Source organism: Nanorana parkeri, unplaced genomic scaffold (assembly GCF_000935625.1).
Source record: "Nanorana parkeri isolate BGI_ZX_2015 unplaced genomic scaffold, ASM93562v1 scaffold363, whole genome shotgun sequence".
In the NCBI taxonomy this organism is placed as follows: domain Eukaryota; kingdom Metazoa; phylum Chordata; class Amphibia; order Anura; family Dicroglossidae; genus Nanorana; species Nanorana parkeri.
In genome coordinates this window covers 531221-554068 of record NW_017306631.1, presented here as the reverse complement: position 1 = coordinate 554068, position 22848 = coordinate 531221, and the positions used below count along the sequence as shown (strand labels likewise).

Genomic DNA, 22848 nt, shown 5'->3' with positions numbered 1-22848 from the left:
AATTGTACTTGATACAATTACATGCTGTTTGGTAAAGATCACTGCCCCTGGGTGCATCTATCCTGTATCCAGTGACTGTGATCTATTTCTAACCACATGGAATCATATCACATACACTTACATGCGGCCTGCCGCTTACAGATGCGGCCGCTGTCACTTGGCCATTAACTTGAATGGGTACAGAGGCCACATCTAAACAGGCAATCTGGGATTCTTGCATCAGGAATCCGTAGGTTCCTGCCGCAGGAATCCCAAATCGCCCAGTGTAAATGAAGCCTGCGCATACTGTTGACGCAATATAAATCATGTATAATAATAATAATGAGGAAACTGACTATTTGGTAAAGGGATTTAGGGCATTCCATGATAGTGAGACTAATAAAATCACCTGGCACAAAGGTAGACATATCCATGAGTGCTGGGGGTAAGGGTGTAATCCTGAGTATTTAGAAGAGTCAGGCTCTCATAGGACAATAGGGGCCCAGGCCCAGAGGAAAGTGGTAGCAGGTTAGATACCTTGCTCAGAGACCATAACATACAGGGGTACAGGTACTGTTGCTAGATCACACAGAGCCTCATTACACACGCACACAAAGGTTGAACTTGATGGACATGTGTCTTTATTCAACCTCAAATACTATTATGTAACTATGTATCTCAAGGTGTGCAAAACAAAAAACTCTAACATGTAAAACTAGATAGGCAAGTTTTATGTGAAAGGTTGAGCAGATGAACCAGAGGATTTGGGCTTTAAGATTTGTAGTTTGAGTGGGGGGGGGCGGGGGGGGGTAGACTGTGATCATCTACGAGGTACTACTATAAAGGTAGTAGTAGAAGAATAGGCATCTTCTGTCCCCATCCCAAGCTATTCTGTGTTAAGGCAGATAAACATCCCTAGAAGCATCAGGAAAAGCTGTGTCAGAACCAAAGAGGAACATACTCTTAAAAAGGGTGAGTAGATCAAATGTTCCTTTTGCATATCCTCTGAAGTCCAGGCATGAAGTCATAGTGCCCTATGCATCTGAACACATAAAACACCCATGCAAGACACCATCTTAGAGAAACCATGGCAGCTGAAATGCAGGGCTCCAGAAAATTGATGCAAAAGCTCCTGGGCGTGAGGGCTTAACCTCAGGATAGAATGTTCTCGTTGTAGAGTCAATCCATAATGAAATTGATTCACAAATCTGAGTCACACCCAATAAGGGATGAACAGATATACTAGATGACTCAGACTGAGACCTATGTAAGGGAATTTAATAATGAAATCCCCAAAAGGTAAAAACATCTACCGGTTTAAAAGTATGTTTCTAGATGTGAATGACTGAAACGTCTACAATGGCTGTCAATCAATTCCCTTTCAAAGGGAAATGGATTCTTCACACTGACAGGATGAAGCCATGACTCTACAGGTCACTCCCAGTCCTCATAGAAGAATAATTTACATACTGGGTGTATGAGGAAGGTCTTAGGAATAACAACTCTAAAAAGACCCTATGCCTGGAACAACAGGACAGTCCTCAATTTGCAGATCAGAATGCACTGTATAAAGGTATCAAGGACTCCTTGTAAGGAAGGTTCTGAGTCTGCATCAATAGGGTCCTTAGTCACACTGCAAGGTGAATATATTATCAGTCTTGTAGACAGATGAAAGTCTTAGCTTTCCACTGTGCAGCTACATATGACTCCAATGAGGACAACCCTATAGCAATAGGGATCTCTGGATCCAAATTGCGGGCATTGCACCATTCTGGGACTGAGGTCACCTGTTGCAGCAGAACTATCCTCTGCATGCCTATTAAGTGGCCTGTTGCATGGTGCAGCAGAAGACAACTAGGTCTGAGAGGCAAGACCTTGCTTACACACAAACTTTAGCAGCTGATGCTGAGGTGCAGTATAACCCAAGTGTTTAAGAATTACTATTGTCCTGTGTCCCTCAATAAACGATAAACTGAACACTTTTACATACATTTATAATATTTGTTTCATATCAATACAAGTTATTGTATTAAATATAGAGATTTGTACAATAGCCACTATATGCTGCTCCCAATAACTTGCAATTACTAATGTCTAACTTACTGACATGAGATATCAATCGCAAAGGGAATGCATTGTTTCAATGAGTTAGCAAAGTCAAACTTGCTGTGTTAGAAGAACCAGTAAAGCCCAACACTGCAAACCAGGAAGCAGAGCATGTGCATGTAATGAGCAAATATGGCTGTGCATATAATTACAAATGTACAAATTATAAATAGAAACAAGCATCTATTTTACTTGTTTATCTTACATTTTACATGTTAAAAAAAAAAAAAAACCTCTCATATACGGACACACACACACACACTACTTTTATTTCAACTCTCTTACAAAAAATCTATTTGATGTAAAATAGAATCATAAGACCACTAGACAAAATCAAATGATTACAAAAACAAAATATTCCCACCCTGGAGTCCCCAAGCCATTTCATTAAGTATTTAAAATGTAAGTCTGCCACTGAATCAGAAAATATCTATTGAAAATAAATGATTTTCAGTATTTAACAACAGAAAGTCAGGTCATATCTAATAATCTCAGTCTCACAATGACTGACCTTATTGATCGAATATATCTGGTATATACCTTGAGATGTAATACTCATATGATCAGTGCAGAAGTAAAACAGCGTTTGATACCATTATTTAATATTTATCTCTTAATCTTTAAATTACAAAGCAAATGCAACGTTTGTGGTTGGTACTGGGATCCTGTCAATTCTATTGCAACATAACAGATTTACATTCCATTACCTATGCTCCATTTACACCCATGAATAATAATCACATGTGCAGTCTCTTAAAACACACTGCCTGTAGAATTGGGAAACACTCATGTATCATATAAATATTTAGGTGTCTTATAAGTGAGAGTAAACCAAACCTTTCAAACACTTGTTGCTAGCATGCTAAGCAACAGAGAGGCTAAAGCAGTGACAAGTAAGGCTTGTTTTCTGACTCCTTTCCGCCCCCCCCCCCCTCACCACCACCTCAAAAATGTGGTCAAACGATAGTGGAATGCAAGAATGTGCTTTCAATCCAATCAGTATGTCAGGGCACATACTTTCTAAGAATGTCACATAGCTAGGCCATCTTCTATAAATATTTGATTTGTTCATTGCTGGTCCTAAAGCTATAATGCAGTTAACATAGAGAAATAAGCCTTGGAGTACACACAGAAAACCCAGCTTCCATTGCTACCTTACTGCTAGTAATTTGGTGTTCTGGCTGGACCATCATCTGTGACTGACTGAAAATGTGGCAAGTAGCCTGAACATGCCCACTGTACTCTTCTAGGGCCACCTTGGGCGCAGATGCGGGGGGGGGGCGCAGCCAGCAGGGAGAAGTGGGGCCTCTCCCCTGGATCCCCACTGCTCTCCCCCATCTGTATGCAGCGGGGATCTGAGGAGAAGTGAAGGACTTCAGCCGGCGGGGATAGGGGGGTGCTGCCACAGCAGCATGGCTGAGCGGTGAGGAGAGAGAGTGCCGCTCGGCCACGGATCGGACAGCATGGCCGAGCTGCGACAGCGGCTCACTCTTCCGCATCCCCCCAGTGGCTTCAGCGCTTCCTTCACTTCTCGGATCCCCGCTGCCTCTGCCCGGAGGAAAAGCAGCAGGCTGAGCCCCCCCTCTGTGTGTGGCCAAGCGGCGGAGGATCGGTAAATATCAGTGATATATACAGATCCTCTGTGTGCAGAGCAAACGCTGGAGCGATCAGCTGATCACTCCAGTGTTTGTAAATAACTGAGTACTATATGTCCCCAGTTATGAATGAACAGGATGTGCTTTACATCACTTTCTGCTCATTCGTTTCTGAATGGGGAGTAGCACTCTGTACAGAGGCTTCTCCCCATTCAGAAACTGCTTGATAGTAAATAGGGGATATATCATGGTCTGTACTACTGCTTAAGACTGTTAGGAGCAAGACACAAACTTAAGTTTGCTATACACTGTGCGAATTTCCAATTCGCAGAGTGGGCTACCCTGTCGGCACCCTTCTGCCCAGCATCCTTCGATCAGAGAATGAAAGGAGCCAGATGCAAAACAGGAAAACAGTGACGGCAGCCAGTCAGCTGCTGCCACTGTTTGTATCCTGACAGCGGCTGGTGTGCCGCTGTCAGAATACTCAAAGGACTCAGCCGGGAGATTCATCCATCCACACTATTTAGTGTGAATGGAGGAATATGTTATATTTAACTGTTAATATAACAGTGGTATGGTCAGCTTTAGGGGTAACCTGTCTTCTTATTCACTTCCTGTACAAGAACTTCAGGTACTGAAGCTAAAGTCTTGGCTTTGTCCTAACATATGCAGGTGTTCCCTTGTAAATATAAATGTTGACTTTTTTTTTTTACAACTTGTAAACTTTACAACTTGTGCCAAAACTATTTTTTTAAACTTTTTTTTCTTTGCATTATTATTGAATTTTGTTTAACAATGCCAAAGATGGGCTACAGCATACATACAGTACATATAATGTGTGTGTTAAGCATGTCTCAGGAAACCCCGATCGCTCTGTGAGGGGATACATTCTGTTCTTCAGCACAGTGGAATCTGGTGACTTGCTGCAGTGAGAGTATGGGATGACAATGTTTCTCACTAGGTAAGATATTCTGGAATATTTTTGTCATTATAACTTTATTTTTTCAAACTAGTAATGTACAGTCAATAATACTCATGAAATGACCCACAATTTTAAGTGATCAAATGTTCCTACAGTGAGAGATATACTGAATAGACAAGCTTAATACTCTGTCCTCAAAATAAATATATTTCTGTAAAATTGTGTGGTAAATGGTATATATAGTACAAAAACATTTATTTCCTGGCTTATTTCATGCCAGCATACCTTAAGGTCAGCTACACCCCTGACAATCCAGGACAACCACTGAGTAGTAATAAAAGAGACCCAAACGCCACCCTTTAGTGTGCTTTTTTATGTCCTTGATCTGGACAGTCTCTAGGTTAAATGTCTGCCCCAGTTCACTCTGTGTTTGGGAACCACCTCCTCCTTTCTTTCCACTCTTGGACTTCCAGCTACTTTCCACACTGGTTGCATCACTTTTCTCCAGTGCATCAGGTGCCAGGAAAAGGGCACAGGGCTTCATGGTGTGGCCTCAGGACAGCCTTCTGGTTTCTGCACTTTTATAACTGGTGGTGGCAGAGGAGCAAGGTGGCCATATGTTTCAGTTTGGGGAGGCTCTGCCACTGCTATCCTCCTTGCCTACTTCTAGCAAGTGCTACTTCTCCTGTGGCATTGTTTTTTTAATGGGCTTTCCTGGGTATGAGACATACTTGCTTATGCTGCACTCTCCTCCTGCAGCCAGGGGCGGACTGACCATAAGGGCACTCAGGCACTGCCCGAGAACCCACGGCCAGGAGGGGCCCCTTGGCCAAGGTCACTGACAGGGGGGTAAAAGCAGTCTCCTGTACTGGATCGGGCCCCATGAGGCCGTTGTTTAACAACCGGAGGGGGGAAGGCCGCCGGCCAGGCAACTTCCTTTGTTTTCGGCACATGCTGATCCGCCCCGAAGGCTCCGCTCACCTCACGCAGAGTGCGTCAGGGCAGATCTCTGCCACCTGGCAGTCGGACGGAGAAGCAGCAATGTGTGTCCGTTCCTGGACAGAACACTGGCAGCAAACTCAGGGGGATGGAGGACGTGCAGCAGAACCGTGCAGAGACTGGGTTTAAGAACCGCAGATTCAGCGCTGGGTGACCATGTGCTGGCAGAGGCCATGACTGTGAGCCAGCTATTGCTTCTCCTCTTGCTGGTCTAAGTAGTTGGGCTGCTGGGGCTGTGTCACACCTGTTATTATTATTTTTGTTATTATTATTGCAGAGTCCTGAGTTTATTGCATGCATTATTGCATTGAACTATATAAATATAGTGTGTGTATACACACACACACTGTATATATATATATATATAGTATTTCCACTTTTGCTTCATATATATACACACACATACACACACTCACACACACACACACACACTATATTGCCAAAAGTATTGGGACACCTGACTTTACATGCACATGAGCTGTAATGACATCCCGGTCTTAGTCCGTAGGGTTAATTATTGAGTTGGCCCACCCTTTGCCGCTATAACAGCTTCAACTCTTCTGGGAAGGCTGTCTACAAGGTTTAGGAGTGTGTCTATGAGAATCTTTGACCATTCTTCCAGAAGTGCATTTGTGAAGTCAGGTACTGATTTTGGATGAGAAGGCCTGGCTCGCAGTCTCCGCTCTAATTCATCCCAAAGGTGTTCTATCGGGTTGAGGTCAGGACTCAGGCTAGTCAAGTTCCTCCACCCCAAACTCGCTCATCCATGTCTTTATGGATCTTGCTTTGTGCACTGGTGCTCAGTCATGTTGGAACAGGAAGGGGCCATCCCGAAACTGTTCCCACAAAGTTGGGAGCATGAAATTGTGCAAAATGTCTTGGTATGCTGATGCCTTAAGAGTTCCCGTCACTGGAACTAAGGGGCCAAGCCCAACACTTGAAAAACAACCCCACACCATAATCCCCCCTCCACCAAACTTTACAATTGGCACAATGCAGTCAGGCAAGTACCGTTCTCCTGGCAACTGCCAAACCCAGACACGTCCATCGGATTGCCAGACAGAGAAGCGTGATTCGTCACTACAGAGAACACATCTCCACTTCTCTAGAGTCCAGTGGCGGCGTGCTTTACACCACTGCATCCGACGCTTTGCATTGCACTTGGTGATGTAAGGCTTGGATGCAGCTGCTTGGCCATGGAAACCCATTCCATGAAGCTCTCTGCGCACTGTTGTTGTGCCAGTCTGAAGACCACACGAAGTATGGAGGTCTGTAGCTATTGACTCTGCAGACAGTTGACGACTTCTGCGCACTGTGCGCTTCAGCATGCGCTGACCCCGCTCTGTCATTTTACGTGGCATACCATTGAGTTGCTGTTGTTCCCAGTTGCTTCCACTTTGTTATAATACCACTAACAGGTGACCGTGGAATATTTAGTAGCAAGGAAATTTCACGGATGGACTTTTTGCACAGGTGGCAACCTATCACGGTGCCACGCTTGAATTCACTGGGCTCCTGAGAGCGAACCATTCTTTCATAGACCTCGCTTTTTTTGGTTTTGCCCCGAGCAACCGTAACTCTGGTTATGCCACTGCCGTCAAGTCAGCAGGGGGGGGCCCGAACCCAGCACGGGCTACCTGTAGTGAAGGAAGATGGTCCCGACTACTTGCCATGGTAACAAGTTGATTGGCAGGCTCCTGCCCTCCTTCCCTACAGGGACTGGGGTTTCTCTGCATGGAAGGAGAGGTTATTACTTTGGCAAGTGGGTGGGACCATCTGCTGAGCAGACCTATCAGGGTCCCATGTGCTCACCTGTGCTGTGTTGATTAACTGCTGGAAGGACCGGTGACTTTCAGCACATTTGGCTCCGTCCCCTGCAGCACCCACAGTCCATGATATCAGGAGCGGGAGTCCTACCATGGGGTAAACTGCAGGGAGTGAGCAGCTTAGAAGGGACTAGCAGTGTAAGATGGTGGTCAGCAGTGCAATATGAGGGATGTAGATGGTGTGGAAGTTACCAGTGTTGGAAGAGGGTGGCAGTCATCAAATTCTCTGCCAACACTTCTACACTCCTAACTTCTGTACCCTCTGCAGCTATCTTCCTACAGTGTTCACCTCTGCCAAGCAGTGTAGGAAGGGGGGGTGGAGATGCGAGAAGCATTAGAAAAGGGATGCGGGAGGTGCAGAGGTGGGCAGTATAGGAAGAGGGATGCAGGGGGTGCAGAGGGAAGCAGTGTAGAAAGAGAATTGCAGAGGTGCAGTGTAGGAAGAGGGATGCAAGAATGTATACGTGGGTGGGGCTAGTATATGGGTCGAGCACAATGGGGGCCCCATAATCTTTTATTGCCAGTCCGCCCCTGCCTGCATTTGCAGAATTTGGGCCTATTATTACTACTGAGAGGTTATCCTGGAGGGGTACGGGGGCAGAGCTGATTCCAGGGGATGATGAGATGTCAGAGAGCCATGAAAGAAACATTTTGGTAAGTATGTGATAATGATAGTTTTCCCTAATATATGCTATAACACGAGTAAGCCTGCATTTGTCACTTGTGTTAATGGGTATACCTTGCACTTTTTAAGGCAAAGGGTCGACATTCCGGATATTCATTAGAACTTTTTTTTATGTTTATGTACTTTGTAGGTTGTTAATTGATCATTTAAAAACGATTTCATTATTTTTAAAACAACTACACTTTACAGCCTAAAACTTTTGCACAGTACTGTATGTAGTACTGTACTTCAAGATGCCTCCCTATTCATGCGCTCTAATAGACATCTATAACAAAACAGTTAGCCTTTGACTGGACGCCTCCTCACTGGATTTGCTTTCTGCACTTAATCTGTAAAATGTGTACTATTACTCAAACTGTACTGCTCTTAAACTCTAATGCAATATTATACTGTGTAAGAGTAAAACAATCTAAATCCAGACAGAAGATTTGATGTGTCTATGGAAAAGGCAATGCAAGTGTATCAATAACAATTTGTTTTGGGAATTTTACCTGTCTGGACAGCCGTTTAAAAGTTCCCAGAATGACATAACTCAGGGAATGTGTACTGTAGAACGCAATAACATTTTCTGGATGTAATACCAACAAAATCCAATGACTTACTTGGAGCAGAACTTTGCCACTGTAAACACTCATTGGATACATTGTACCAAAAGTCATCACAGCAATTGCAACAGCTGATGCAGTATCCATGGCAAAATAGTTGCTGTAGATATAAAATAAAATAATTATACTGCCCTGCACATGCTCTCACATGTATTAGCAAAAGATCAGAAATTAATTGGGCAGAACACACATACATACTATATATGCACCGGAATATAATTTTTTTCCAGACTTTTAATTCTACACAGACATAGTTTTTCTGTTCTGGTTAAGGGCACCCAATATGCATTCTATGCCCTGGCACTTGTTCTGTCCTTGAAAGCAAACAAGGAGACCACAGGAGGAAGTACAGGTATAGCACTATGGGGCTGCAGGTGGTTAAATATTGAAGGGTCCACAAAAGGAACAGTCACTGTTTTGTTAACACTGGAAATGGCTGGGTCCATGCATTTATTGAGATGTCCACTTCTTAATAAAATACATTTTTTTGCACACGTTAAAATGCTCATTTTAGGCCTGAAGATTACTTAAAACTCCCAAAGCATTTCATATTTTCTGAAAGCAGAGACCCTGTAGAATGAAATGGTGGCAGTTGCAATTTTTATGTCACAAGTTATTAGCACAACTATTCGCACAACCCATATGTTCAGTAAAAAATACATTTAAGTTCTACTACACTTAAACATAATATAATAACCAAAGTCAAGTAAATAGATCCCACACATGTCAAGCCTCATATTTGCGTGTGTTCGTGAAATGGCCAAAGACTATGCTAACTAAAATTGTCCATTTTTCATTTGTACCTTTACAGCTCATCAATTCCGAGTTAACTGTGATAATGCCCCTGTATGTGGTGGTTGGGGCATTTAAAACATTTATTTATTCTTATTAAACTTTAATTTGTAAAACTTTTTTCTTCAACTTAACTGACAAGACCCCTATGTGATAGCATAGTGGAAGTGATAGGTTCTCTATTAGACCCCTAATGTCACCTCTGCACTCTATTGAGCCACATATTGTGCTATATTAACTTCTTCTCTGGCCACAGAGGCCAGGAAATGACAGCTCTGAACCCGGAGGTGATCAGCTTCCTCTGCCCTTCCAGCTGATACTTGCCATGGATGCCCCAGACTATCAGGAAGGAAGGGTGAAGCAGCTGCTGGCATAGCAGAGACAGACTTAGCAGAGACAGATTCTGGAGTAGAAGGCATAGTAAGTGCACTTGCGGCCCTTGCATTTGAGGCAGCTATCATGGCAGTAATTTTATTTATAAAACCTGACATAGCTGCAGAAAATTCCTCCCTGGATAATATCGATGGAGCCAGGCATGATGGAACTAGAAAAGACTCAGAGGAGCATGTGTAGTTAAGCAAGTGACAATGCTTCAGGCTGTCTTTGAAACCCCCAACGAAACAGTTATTTACAAACCAGTTGCATAAGAAGGGGAAGTTATATGGCCAACTGTTATGTAACACTAGCAAGTAGAGGAAGAGGAAAGCTTGTGTCCTTGCGAGGAATATTGTGGCAGTAAGACTACCTTATTCTGCTGGCAGAAGAGGCAGAGAGCATGTACGTGACACAGCTGTGTGAAGCACAGCACTAAAGGCTTCCAGGCACATATGACAGATCCCAATGTGGCACTGTGTCACAGAGTGTGCGACACATATAATGTGACACAGCACATTTTCTCCACATTTTCTCCAATCGTTATCCCACAGAGGGGAATCGGCAGGAGACACAGTCACACACACTAGGCTCCAAAATATAGGGAAAATCCCTAAACCCTTACAGCAGTAGTGGTCTGGAGAGCACCCTGTGTCAACAAACATAGCAACAAGTACTGGAGAGTGCCGATGCAGGACCCAGTGAAATGTCACATTTAAGTGAGCATACTCGCAAGAGAGTCTTCAGGGACAGGATTACGTCAGTGAGTGTATCACGGTACACTGGGTGTCTGCACAGCACCACAAGCAGTGCCTTTTGACCTAATGTTATATTATAAGCAGGCCCTTCGACTTCGGCATCACAGGGCCCAGGTACTGCCTCCAAGGGGTCGCACAGGATCAGCTGATCCAGAAGCTACAATATGAGTCCTCATAGCTCGACAGTTAATGAAAATTCTTGATTGAAGAGAAAAATATCTTGATGCAAATGTAAAATTGTCAGATGAAATAAGTTTGTTTTTCTCTAAGGAGAAAAAAAAGATGTCTATTCTACTAGGACAATAGTATAAACTGGACATTGAAAAGGAAATCGCGACTTAAGACCCTGAAGCCAACAATCACTCAAGGAGACATTCAGAGCAGCCGATTTAGAGAAATTCATTTTGAAATCCGAAAGGCCACCATAGCTTGAGATCCAAGTAAATAAGTTGGGGAGCGACACTTCTGGATTCCTAGGATAGAAAAGTAAATCGTCGGCATATGCCGCAATTTTATGATTTCCAGTCGGTGTCTGCATCCCAGATATATCAGGAAAGTCCAGGATCGTATGTATAAAAGGTTCTAATAGGGGAGACAAAGGACATCCCTGAAGTGTGCAATTACTGATGGGGTGAGAATCAAATACATCATCATTCACCTTGACCCTAGCTGTTGGGGTGGAGTAGAGAGCATTAATCCAACCTAGCATCATGTCTCTTAGCCCAATATGTAATTAAGTCTCGCGAAGGAACATCCAGTCAACCCTGTTGAATGCTTTCTCAGTGTCAGTCGACAGTGGGAGGGACTGGATAGCCTGCAGGGTTAATTGTAAACCTAATTGTATTGTCCCTTGCTTCCCTGGAAGGGACAAAGCCGACCGACCTGTTTGAGGCCCACCAGATCAGGGAAGATTGTCAATAACCTATTAGATAGTATTTTGGCAAAAATCTTCAGGTCCACGTTCAACAGAGATATGGGCCAGTAACTTGCAGAGCTCCAGGGACCCTTACCTTCCTTGGAAAGTACAGTATTTAAAGCCTTAAGAGAATCCACCAGCATCAGATTACCTTCCTGAATTGTGTTGAAAGTTGCAACAAAATGACCCACTAGTTGATCCTTAAATCTGGAATACTAAGCTAAGGTATACTGGTCAGGGCCAGGTACCTTACCAGGTTTCATAGATTTTAAAAACTGTAATTTGTCAGAGGAAATAGGACATTCCAGGGATTCTTAGTGGGAGGACCTGAGGAGGATAAATACTGACGAATTGCTGACATTCAGGGTTCCGTAAGTCAGCCCCTTCGCCAATACAGGTAGATTATAAAAATAAATATAATATGTTTTGAATTGTTTATAGATGTCCATGGACGTGGAGAGTAGGCAGCCTGAATGAGAAACAATCTGTGAAACAAAAGATTTAGATCTGGCCTGTTTCAAGGCATTAGCCAGAATTCTAGTAGGTTTGTTGCCAAATTCGCCTTCATTTCCTCAACTGTGCTTTAACCCTATCCATCATTAAGGAATTCAATTTCATCCTAAGATTGGTTAGCTTGGCCCAGGAGGCATCATCTGAGTTAGCCTTATGGCAGAGTTCAAACGCTCCAATCTTCTCAGTGATAAACTGGATTTTTTCCGATGGGCACAAGACTTAATGAGAATTCCACTGATAAAACATTTGTGGGATTTCCACAAAGTTAATGGATTCTGACCTAGAGCGGCATTGAGTGAAAAGATCTGGTCTGAAGATACCACACTGTCCTGCAGTAGGGATTCGTTTAGTCTCCAGAGGGAGGATCTATGGACATGAGCGCCCAATTCCAAAGAGAGGTGGATCGGAGCATGATCCGACATGGAAATAATTCTAATGGAAATGTCCACTACCCGAGAGAGGACCGCCCTGGGAGTGGAAAGTAGTCGATTCTGGAATACGAGTGGTGAACTGATGAATAGTACTTATAATCCCTCTTCCTTGGGAACCGCAGGTGCCAAACATCCGTGAGTTGAAGCGGGAGAAATGCCTGTCATCTACGCCTGGAGTGAGTTAAATGCGAGTTGCCCTTAGAAGAGTCCAATTGTGGTTCCAGACCAAAATTTAAATCACCTCCAAAAATAAGCAACCCTTCAGTGAATCCGGCTAACCTGGATAGGCAATCCTCAAAGAGAACGATCTGACCCACATTAGGGGCGTAAACATTCGCTAGAGTGACTAGTTGGCAATGCAATTCCCCCTCCAGAAACAGCGATTGACCCTCAGAGTCCAAAAGGAGATCAATTAGCTTCCAAAAGAAAAAGAAAGGGAATGAGGAGAGGAAAAAAAAAAGTGAGGACAAAGCCTCTGTGAGAACTACCCTGAAAGCAGAAAAAAAAAGTTCCTGGGTAGTCAAGGCCTAGTGGGGGGTGAATCTCATAAGAACACGGAGACATTTAATAGCCCCGTGCAAAGACTAATAAACAAAGTGCATTAGGTTATGTCCCGCAGCCATGAGACGCTGGCGGTATTAAAGCGGAGAAACCCGATCTGAGGTATATAAGCCGGGGGCAGGTGACGGACAGATCGGGCACTTCGGATCCTGACTGAGATCTGCACTGAGCCACTGACGGGAGGAGAGCAGGGAGCAGTTGTGAGGCTGAAATACATGTGGGCATTTAATAAGGACATTATGGCTACAGAAACAGGGGACAGCTGTCAGACAAAAGAAGAGGACGGATGTGAGCTGCAAGGAGTTGGTGGGAAACAATAGTATGCTGAGATAATTTATTGGGCATAGTGACTGCCTATGAAACCTGGATTTCCGTCTTAAAGTGCATAGTGAGAAATGTCTGTTTGCTGGGATACTTTATCTCAGATCTGTGATAGCCTATGAAGCCTGGGCTCTCCTCCAAAAATTTTGTGCTATAAGATGATTGATGTGAACAGTAAGGAGTCGGGGATGATGAGAAGTATCTGTTTGCTGAGAAATATTCCTAAGCTTTGTGATTGCATATGAAGCCTGGACTCCTCTTCTAAGGAGTAAGTAGATATATGCAAAACGATAAAAAAAATAAAAACATTTTTTTCAAAGAGTTAATACTTACCTGTGTCTCCGCTGCGCACTCCCGTCCGAACATCTGAAAATTTCTCAGGCGGCCGCAAAGGATCTTGGGGCGGGCGCATGCGCAGTTCAGATGTTCGGCCGGGAGACAAGGAGAGACACAAGGTAAGTCTATGGAGCAGCGTGCACCCGCACGGACTCCGTGGGACATCAGAGAAGAGGACAGTGGAGTCGGCGCTGGATTGGAGACCCGCACCAGCGCTGCAGCTAAAAACTACAGGAAAGAAGAAGATAGTCAGATTAAGAGGCATCATTTGCGGTAAGTCCTTACATTAGCACTGTGGGGGGGGGGGGACTTTTGCCCTTAAAGTTACATTAAAGGATACATTTTTTCACCCTCCCCCCCATGTTAATGTCAGCACTTACCTTAAATGGTGTCTCTTAATCCGATCTTCCTCTTCTTTCCCCATGTTTTCACCTGTCCCTCCAGCGGTGCGGCGGCTCTCCAATCCAGCGCTGACTCCTCCCTGCTAGCAGGCACTTCTGATCCAATGGTGTCTGCATGCGGGTGCATGCGTCCATAGACTTACCTTGCGTCTCTGCTCGTCTCCCAGCCGAGAATCCGAACTGCGCCCGCCCCAAGATGCTTGCGGCCGCCGGAGCAGTTTCGTTTTCTCGGACGGGAGCGCAAAGCCAAAACAAGGTAAGTGTTAAGCGCTGTTAAAGCGTTTTTTTTTTACTTTTTGCCTATATCTACTGCTTAATAGCAGTAGATATAGGCAAAAAATCGAGGGGGTTTAGAACCACTTTAATGTCACTTTTAAGTGTAAAAAAAAAAATTGGTCATAAAATTTACACAAAAAACCCCCCACAAAAAAAAAAGTCTAAAGTCCCCACCCCCACGTAGCAGCACAAAAATGCGATAGGTGAGCCTACACCCAAAAACCTCGATTGCGCCCATTATACCGCACTTGTTACATATCATCGCGAACGTCAGAGTGTGAGCAATATTTTTAGGGCCATTAAAGGAGAACTATGAGGTGAGTGCTTTTCACTCACCTCATAGTTCTAGCCGACCTGTGACAATGAGACTGTCACAGGTCGGCTCAGTAGATCGGGAGGTGAGCGGACATATACCGGCGTTCACTCACCTCTCGATTCTGTCACAGCTCTCTGCCGTGACAGGGGAGGGGCTGGATTCCCCCCTCCCCGCTACGATCTGCCAGCACTGACTGGCGGAACGGACAGGGGGAGGGGGCGGGTACAGCTGGCTCTGCCTCTAGATAGGCATAGCCAGCTGTCACTCACGCAGCTGGGTGGATCTCGGCATCAATGTCGGGATCCGCTCCGGTGTCTCAGTATACCGCGAGCTGTAGCTCGCGGTATACTGAGCTTAGGGTAAGGGAGGACGCTAGTTTGTGTCCTCCCGTTACCCTAAAGAGAACTATGGGGAAAAGCCCTGACCCCATAGTTCTCCTTTAATCACTGTTAACACTAAACTGATGAGCGGTAAAATCTTTTAAAGCATCACCTATGGTCAATTTTGGATATGGTCGTTTTTTGCGATTTCACAGCTCGAGATGTGTGGTGTCCATTTACCTGACGTGACTGTGGTACCGCAATGCCCTGCGTTCCAGGGCAGTGCGATTTCAAAAAATTTGCAAATTAAACTTTGTCTGTAACGCTGCACTTGTGTATTTTATATATTTTATTATTTTTATCCGATTAATCGAAGTTAATGATCAGCTAACTGATTATGAAAATAAGCCCTAAACAGAATGCTTTTGAATTTATGAGGAAACCAAAGCATCCAAAAGGAAACCCACAGACAAGAGGAAAACACACAAACTCCACGCAGATAACAATCTGGATATATCTGTCCTGAACAACAGTTATGATTTTAAGGCTGCAAGCCCTGACTGATCCAAGTAATATTTGTTAAACATGGAAAGATAAATACGATCATAAAATATAAAACACAAATAGTTTAGAAAAAAAGCCTTTACTTACTTAATTTCAATCAATATGTAAGTAATGCAGAGTGCTAATGCTCCAGCAATGTAAATTAACACAAAAGGATTCATCCGAGGTAGGAATATACTACTCAGCCCCGGGATAATACCACATAAACTGCAAAATAGAAAAACAAATCGTGTGATATGTATGAGAATATTCCAATCAATAAGACACCAAACACACCTAATGGATATTACAGGGTTCAGTGCTGGTTTTAAAACACATTAGATCCGCTAATCGAGATGTACATAATATGTTTGGTCTCTAATTGTCATTTTATTCTGCTCAAGAATATGTTGGCTGTCAGATTGTGAAACCTTGTCTGATATAAATATATAGATGCATTAGGAAATATAGATGCATTAGGAATGCTTGGCATTAGGGCTGTGGCCTTGACTGAGCATAATAAAATATTCCCGCACACCTACTGACAGACCATTTATTTGGATGTTATTAGATCTGCAACATCTCCATGGCCAACAAAATGGTGTTGAATCTAGCAACTGCACTTCTCGTTTCACATTAAAACTAAAGGATACTGAAAGAGTGAGGTTTCTAAAGGTGGCCATACACCTTACGATTATCGTACGATAATCGTATGCGATCGACTTCTCGTACGTCAATCGTAACGTGTGAATGTAGTGCCCGACCGATAGTACTGTACAATCGTACGGCTTTTGCCATTTGGGCATGTTTGAAAACTTTGGTCGATCGTACGATGTTCGCATGGTTGCTGGCGTTTCCGTCCGTCAAAAGTCGTGCGATTAAAACTGCTCACGCGCAAACGAAAATAAGTGCGGTTGATTACCGCAATTCGTCCAGGTGTTTTTTTTAAACTACCGCTGATTGAACCTTGCGATAATCGGGGCAGGATGGGGCCGTAGTACGACAATCGTACGACGGACCGATCATCGGATGAAAAGTTTCGTCCGATAATCGTAAGGTGTATGGGCACCTTCAGAGCCAGTGACTCTGATACAATACATTGAATTTACTCTTAAAGCAAATTAGACTCGACCAGGAGAAATTAACTTTTTCACTTTTAATCCCTTTTATTTTACTGTTGCTCATGTCTGTTTTGTAATATATTTTCTTGCACCTTTTTTCTTTCTTTTCATTAAAACAATATTTAGACATCATTAAGCTGAATCTCTAAATAGAAATGAAAGATCTCTGACTCCGTAAGCAGCCAGCCTTGCTGTAAACTTTTTTACATTCCTGTCTGGGTATGGCAGCAACTGATATAGACATTTTCTTTAATGGCCAGGATTGCAACAGCAGATGCTTTGAACGGAGTTTATTTCTGGTAAAACACATGGTGACAGCTACTGACTGTGTGTGTAAAGGGTAACAGCATAGTTAACCTGCCCCAGTGATGATCTCATTCAGCCTGCAGGTGCTATGATTGTTTTCCCAATCAGGTAAATCTCTGCACAGGGTAAAGGTGCCCATACACTCTACAACCCTCGCAAGACTTTTGTCTTGCGAGGGTTGTAAAGTAATTTAAAAAACGTACGATCTCCCCATCTTGGACAGGCAGATTGTACTTGCGATCATCTCACGCCCGCCCCCGAGGGACGGGCTTCCGATGACTGCAATGCTGAACGGGCAGTGTGCGCGTACGCACACCGGCCCGTTCGGCAGTCATTCTCGATCATGTTAAAAACCAGCCGAAAATCGTACGATTCTCGGCTGGTTTTCCAACATGCTCGAAATACAAAAGTCATGCGACCGTACATTAGAAACGGTCGCACGCCTTCCATACACTGCACGATTCTCGTTACGATCGCAGGATTTCCCGCGATTCACATACGAGAATCGTGCAGTGTATGGGCACCTTAAGATCAGAGTTTAATCATCACACCCATGTGTAACCACTCAGGCAGCATTAAAACCTTATGTACATTATGGCATCAAGAGGATTTTATAGACAGTTTAGCAGATATAATACATGATATACCTCCGACTTAGATCTGCTACATGTTCCTGAAGCCAACTTGTGCTTGCAGCTGTGGGATTAATGAGAGGAAAAAAAACAGGATAAAGTTCCAATGCATACTAAGGAAGTATTCAGATCTGTGTGTTGCAGTAGCATGCGGTAGTCCATTTGCATTTTAGAGCACCACAATGCACAGGTATGAACCATCTGTGTGTTCTGGTCCACTGTGTGCTGAACGATACAGCATATCATTTAAAATATGAGCTGCAGTGCTTTTGCATTCCATTCAAAATGATGCACTGCAACAGTCTCAAGGCCCCTTTATGCTGGTGCGATGCGTTAATCCCACAGTTCTGTGCGATTAACCGTACCACACAATACACCTACCATGTGTTAACAGTGCGGCAGGTGCATTGCGTTGAAAGCGTGATCAAGCCACAACGTGCAGTACCACAATACCATGCATTGCAGTGTGGTGCAATTAAAAAAAGTAATACTGACTTTTTATGAGGGGGTGAGTAGAGATATGGACGGAGGTAAGCCGGTGGATGTGGTATATCTGGATTTCTCAAAGGCTTTTGATACGGTACCACACAAACGCTTGCTACACAAGCTGAGGGCTATGGGCATAGATGAGGTGGTGTGTACGTGGATAGAGAACTGGCTACGGGAACGTGTCCAGAGGGTATCTGTAAATGGCACCTTTTCAGACTGGGCTAGTGTAATGAGCGGTGTGCCTCAGGGTTCTGTGCTGGGTCCCATATTGTTCAACTTATTTATTAATGACATCGGGGAGGGTGTTAAGAGCGATATTTCCGTGTTTGCGGATGACACCAAAATAGGGAGGGTAATAGACACGGACTTAGACACTATAACATTACAGGAGGACCTGGATAAAATAGGGGAGTGGGCATTAATGTGGCAGATGAGGTTTAATGTCGATAAATGCAAAGTAATGCACTTTGGAATTAAAAATAAACAAATGGGTTATACAATTATGGGTATGCCGCTGGGGAAGTCAGAAATGGAGAAGGATTTGGGGGTCATTGTAGACCACAAACTGAAAGGTAGTTTGCAGTGCCAGGCTGCTGTAAACAAAGCTAGCAGGGTCTTGTCCTGTATTAAAAAGGGGATGTATTGCAGGGACAAGTCTATAATTTTGCCACTTTATAGATCATTGGTTCGACCTCATCTGGAGTACGCGGTCCAGTTCTGGTCACCAGTACTAAGAAAAGATGTCCTTGAGTTGGAAAAAGTCCAGCGAAGGGCAACCAAACTAATTGGGGGTATGGAGGACCAGAGCTACGAGACGAGGCTACTAAATTTAAACATGTTCACATTAGAGGTGAGGAGATTAAGGGGGGATATGATTTCCATGTACAAAATGTTTAATGGTGGTAGCAACATTAGCGATAAACTGTTTAAAATTAACTCCGTTACAAAAACTAGAGGCCATCACCTAAAATTGGTGGAAAAAAAATTCCAGCACAAGGGGCGAAGGGGGTTCTTCACAGTAAGATCAGTTAGGGTCTGGAACTCACTGCCACAGGCGGTGATTTCAGCAAATAATGTGGAATTGTTCAAGAAACTTTTGGACGATTTCTTAAGGGACCGTAATATACAGGGGTACAGGTACTCCTAGAATGAGATCCTAATAGGGTGGACTTGATGGACTAATGTCTTTATTCAACCTCAAATACTATATACTGGTAACATGGTAAAAAAGAGCAAGTAATATAATGGTAGTGCAAAGACTAATCTTAGAAAACTTAGTGAAACTTAGCAAACTTGCAAATGTCCGATTGAGAAGGAAGTACTCCTAGAAGTAGAATAAGTAAAAGGGAGAGAGGCAACAAGAGGAAGAAGAGACTAGGAAAATAAAAAACTGGGGTCTGTAATCCCGGTCGAGGGCCACAGGTCATAGGATTTCAAACTTTTATGTCTTCATCCCAACTAATTCTCTTTGCACCAAAATTCACCCTACATGTTTTACTGCATTGTACGGCATCATCAAGAATTACATGCTGAAAGAAGATCTCCAGGGAAAAGTTTTATTAACCTTTGCATTGGGGCTTTCCCAACACTGCAAGGGTTACCTGCTCGTTTGTGTCTAGGTCCTAAAAAAAAAAATTGTGCAAAGTGTTAAAAGCACACTATATCATCGCCACTGGCATGTGCCGACTTAGGCCTTATAAAGTCTCAGTTCATTTCTTGCCTTCAGGTGTGGGTTGATGATGCTATCACATACATCTTCGTCATGACGCATATGAATGTGATGGTGTCACTTTGTACGCAAACGTGTCCATGCAGTTAGCAGCACCAAATCTACTGCGGACAATAGATAAATCATTTATTGTCAACCTTGTGATCACAGTTGTCCAGTGGTCCAATTTTTTTTAAAGGAGAACTATGGGGCAATAGTTCTCCTAAGGGTCACGGGAGGACACAAACTAGCGTCCTCCCGTGATCCAATCTAGGAGGCAGAGCCAGCTTTATCCGGCCCCTCCCCCATCCGTTCCACCAGTCAGCGCTGGAGGATCGGGGAGGGATCCCTGCAGGGAGCCGTGAGTGACAGTCACGGCTCTCTGCAGGGACATGATCGAGAAGTGAGCGAGCGACGGTATGTGTTCGCTCACTTCCCGATCTATTGAGCCAACGTGTGACAGTTTCATTGTCACACGTCGGCTCAAACTATGAGGTTGAGTTAAAATCACTCACCTCATAGTTCTCCTTTAAAGATGCTTCTCTTTAAGTTTTACATACAACGGCAACAAAACAGAAGACAGGAATCAAACATTCCTAACAATGGTTACAGTCTCAGTACACTAGAATAGTATGGTAAACTATGACAACATCTCTAGTACAGGTAATAGAAATCAACAAAGGAGACAAGAACATATCAACACTATGTCCTGTGACAACTTAGGGAAGATTAATGGTTGTAGCAATAGAAAACAACCATGGACCCCAAATACGTTCAAAGAGCTGTGGATTGCCCTGTTGTGCATAAGTAATTTTATAAAGAGGCAGGGGTTAACTATACACCTGCAGCAACCCAGAGAAGGCACCTCAGGGCTACTCCATACCAGAAGAATTGATTTCTTGGCATAAAACAGGAAAATACAGATAAGTAGAAAATAAGTCAAAGCAACTGGACTTGCTGTATTGCCTTGACTTATTTTTTACAGATATACCATGACCTAGATGAATGAGAACCTTCACAGACATAATACGGATAAGGGTCTAAGCTCCAGAATCTAGTGCCAGCTCTCCAAACGGCCCTAAAAGGCAAAGGGTGGGATTATATATATTAGGGAGGCGCACATACGTCTCCAAAAAGGAGGTAACGTCAGACCAGAAGGTACCTTTAAGTGGGCAAGACCAAAAAATGTGAAAGAAATCCGCCTTCTGACCACATCGTTTAAAGCACTGCGGAGATGGGAGGAGACCCAGGCTACACAAAAAAGATGGGGTACACTAGACCTGGTAGAAAAACTTCATTTACAAAATTCTATCCCTGGTAGCTATCACAGAGGACATATATGTGTCTTCAAAATAGGGCTGCAACAACAAAAAATTATTTAATCAATAATAATCGATTGAGAATAATGGATTAATGACAATAGTTGTCAACGATTCTCATTATTGATTAGATAGTTAGATCCCCTAGCCCTCTCCACCATGCTGGAATGAGGGCACAGCAAGCAGTGGGCGGGTGCAATAGCCAGCCTGGTATTGGCTATTGCAATCTGAAATGGCCAATTGCAAGCTGGCTATTGCACCAGCCCACTAACTGCTGTATTTATATTCAGCTGCCGTCTGCGGAATCTTGCCACTGGCAGCTGTCATTCCCTGGCTGAAGCTATTCAAGCACCATGTACTTACAATACGATTATTTTTTAAAAAAAGTAAATTTTCAGTGTCGGCCTGCCAAATTCTGCTGCAGGAAGTGCGTTGCAGTGCCATTCATTTCAATGGCACTCCAAACGCGCCTCCTACCCACAGTGTGATCGCCCGCACTGGAACGCACAGTGGCGCAATATCGTGCGCTCCAGTGCAGTGCGATTGCAAAGATTTGTGCATGCAGTTTTATTCTGAAGTAAACTTTATGTTTGTGACACTGTATTTTATTTTAAATTAAGGATGGTATTTAATTCTTGTTTTATCTGATTAATCAATTAATCTAAAAAATAAAATTGGCCAACTAATCGATTATGAAAATAATCATTAGTTGCAAGGATACGTAGTGTCATAGAAATAAGAGTAGTACCCAATTGAGAACCGGAAATCCCCCTATACAGGACATTCTGCAAAGATTCAAAAGAGGTAAGTATGGCGGTTTTAATTGCTGTGTAGGAATTTCCTACATTAGTGAGCAGCCAATCATGTATAACCACTAACTGGGCTGCCAGATAGTACAAGTGAAAATTGGGAAAGGCTAAACCCAACAGAGAACGAGGATACTGCAACACCTCCAGAGCCACTCTAGGACTACAACACTGCCATAAAAAAGAAATGGATATAAAATTAATTTTACGGAAATACTTTTGTGGGATGAAGCATGGGGAGTTAGCCAAGCTATATAAAAGTTTTGGAAAGAAAATCATTTTGATAATATTGACCATTCCCATAAAGGTCCAAAGTTAAATCCGTCCATTGTTAGTCTTCAACTGAAGAGAGTCGATCACTGGGACTAAATTGTTTGCAATATTGGAGAAAAGTGGGAGCTGAACCCTGACACCCAAATATTTAAATTCATGGGCTACTTTTAATTTGGGTGTGGGATGGACATGAGCAGCCATATTCGGATCTAAAAGAAAAATAATAGATTTGTCACATTAAACTTTAAATCCAGTGGTAGTAACCAAATTCCTCCAGCAATTGAAGAAGTTGAGCCAGGGAGCGATTAGGGTCAGATAGGTAAATCTGACCCTAATCGCTCCCTGTTTGGTTCCCCTAGAGTCTAGGGGTCAGCAACCTTAAACACTCAAAGAGCCATTTGGACCAGTTTCCCACAGAAAAGAAAACACTGGGAGCCACAAAACCCTTTTGACATCTAAATGAAGATAACACTGCATATATTGTTTTTTTACCTTTATGCTATGTATATAGGTATATGTGGGCTTAGTAACGCACTGGACTCTGGCCTTAGTAACGCACTGGACTCTGGGCTTACCTGAGACCCCGCAGAGCCCACCTGAGAGTAACCCTGCAGAGCACAC

At 43.5% G+C, this 22848-nt stretch overlaps 1 protein-coding gene across 1 annotated transcript in view; it reads right to left on the bottom strand.

Moving 5' to 3' along the window:
• Positions 1 to 22848, bottom strand: part of SLC30A6 (solute carrier family 30 member 6) — a 48313-nt gene that overhangs the window by 4786 nt on the left and 20679 nt on the right. The window contains exons 9-11 of the mRNA XM_018558845.1: positions 17648 to 17696; positions 15682 to 15801; positions 8715 to 8817 (exon numbers count right to left, since the gene is read on the bottom strand). Coding sequence (XP_018414347.1) covers positions 8715 to 8817; positions 15682 to 15801; positions 17648 to 17696 — 272 coding nt within the window. The remainder of the gene's footprint in view (positions 1 to 8714; positions 8818 to 15681; positions 15802 to 17647; positions 17697 to 22848) is intronic.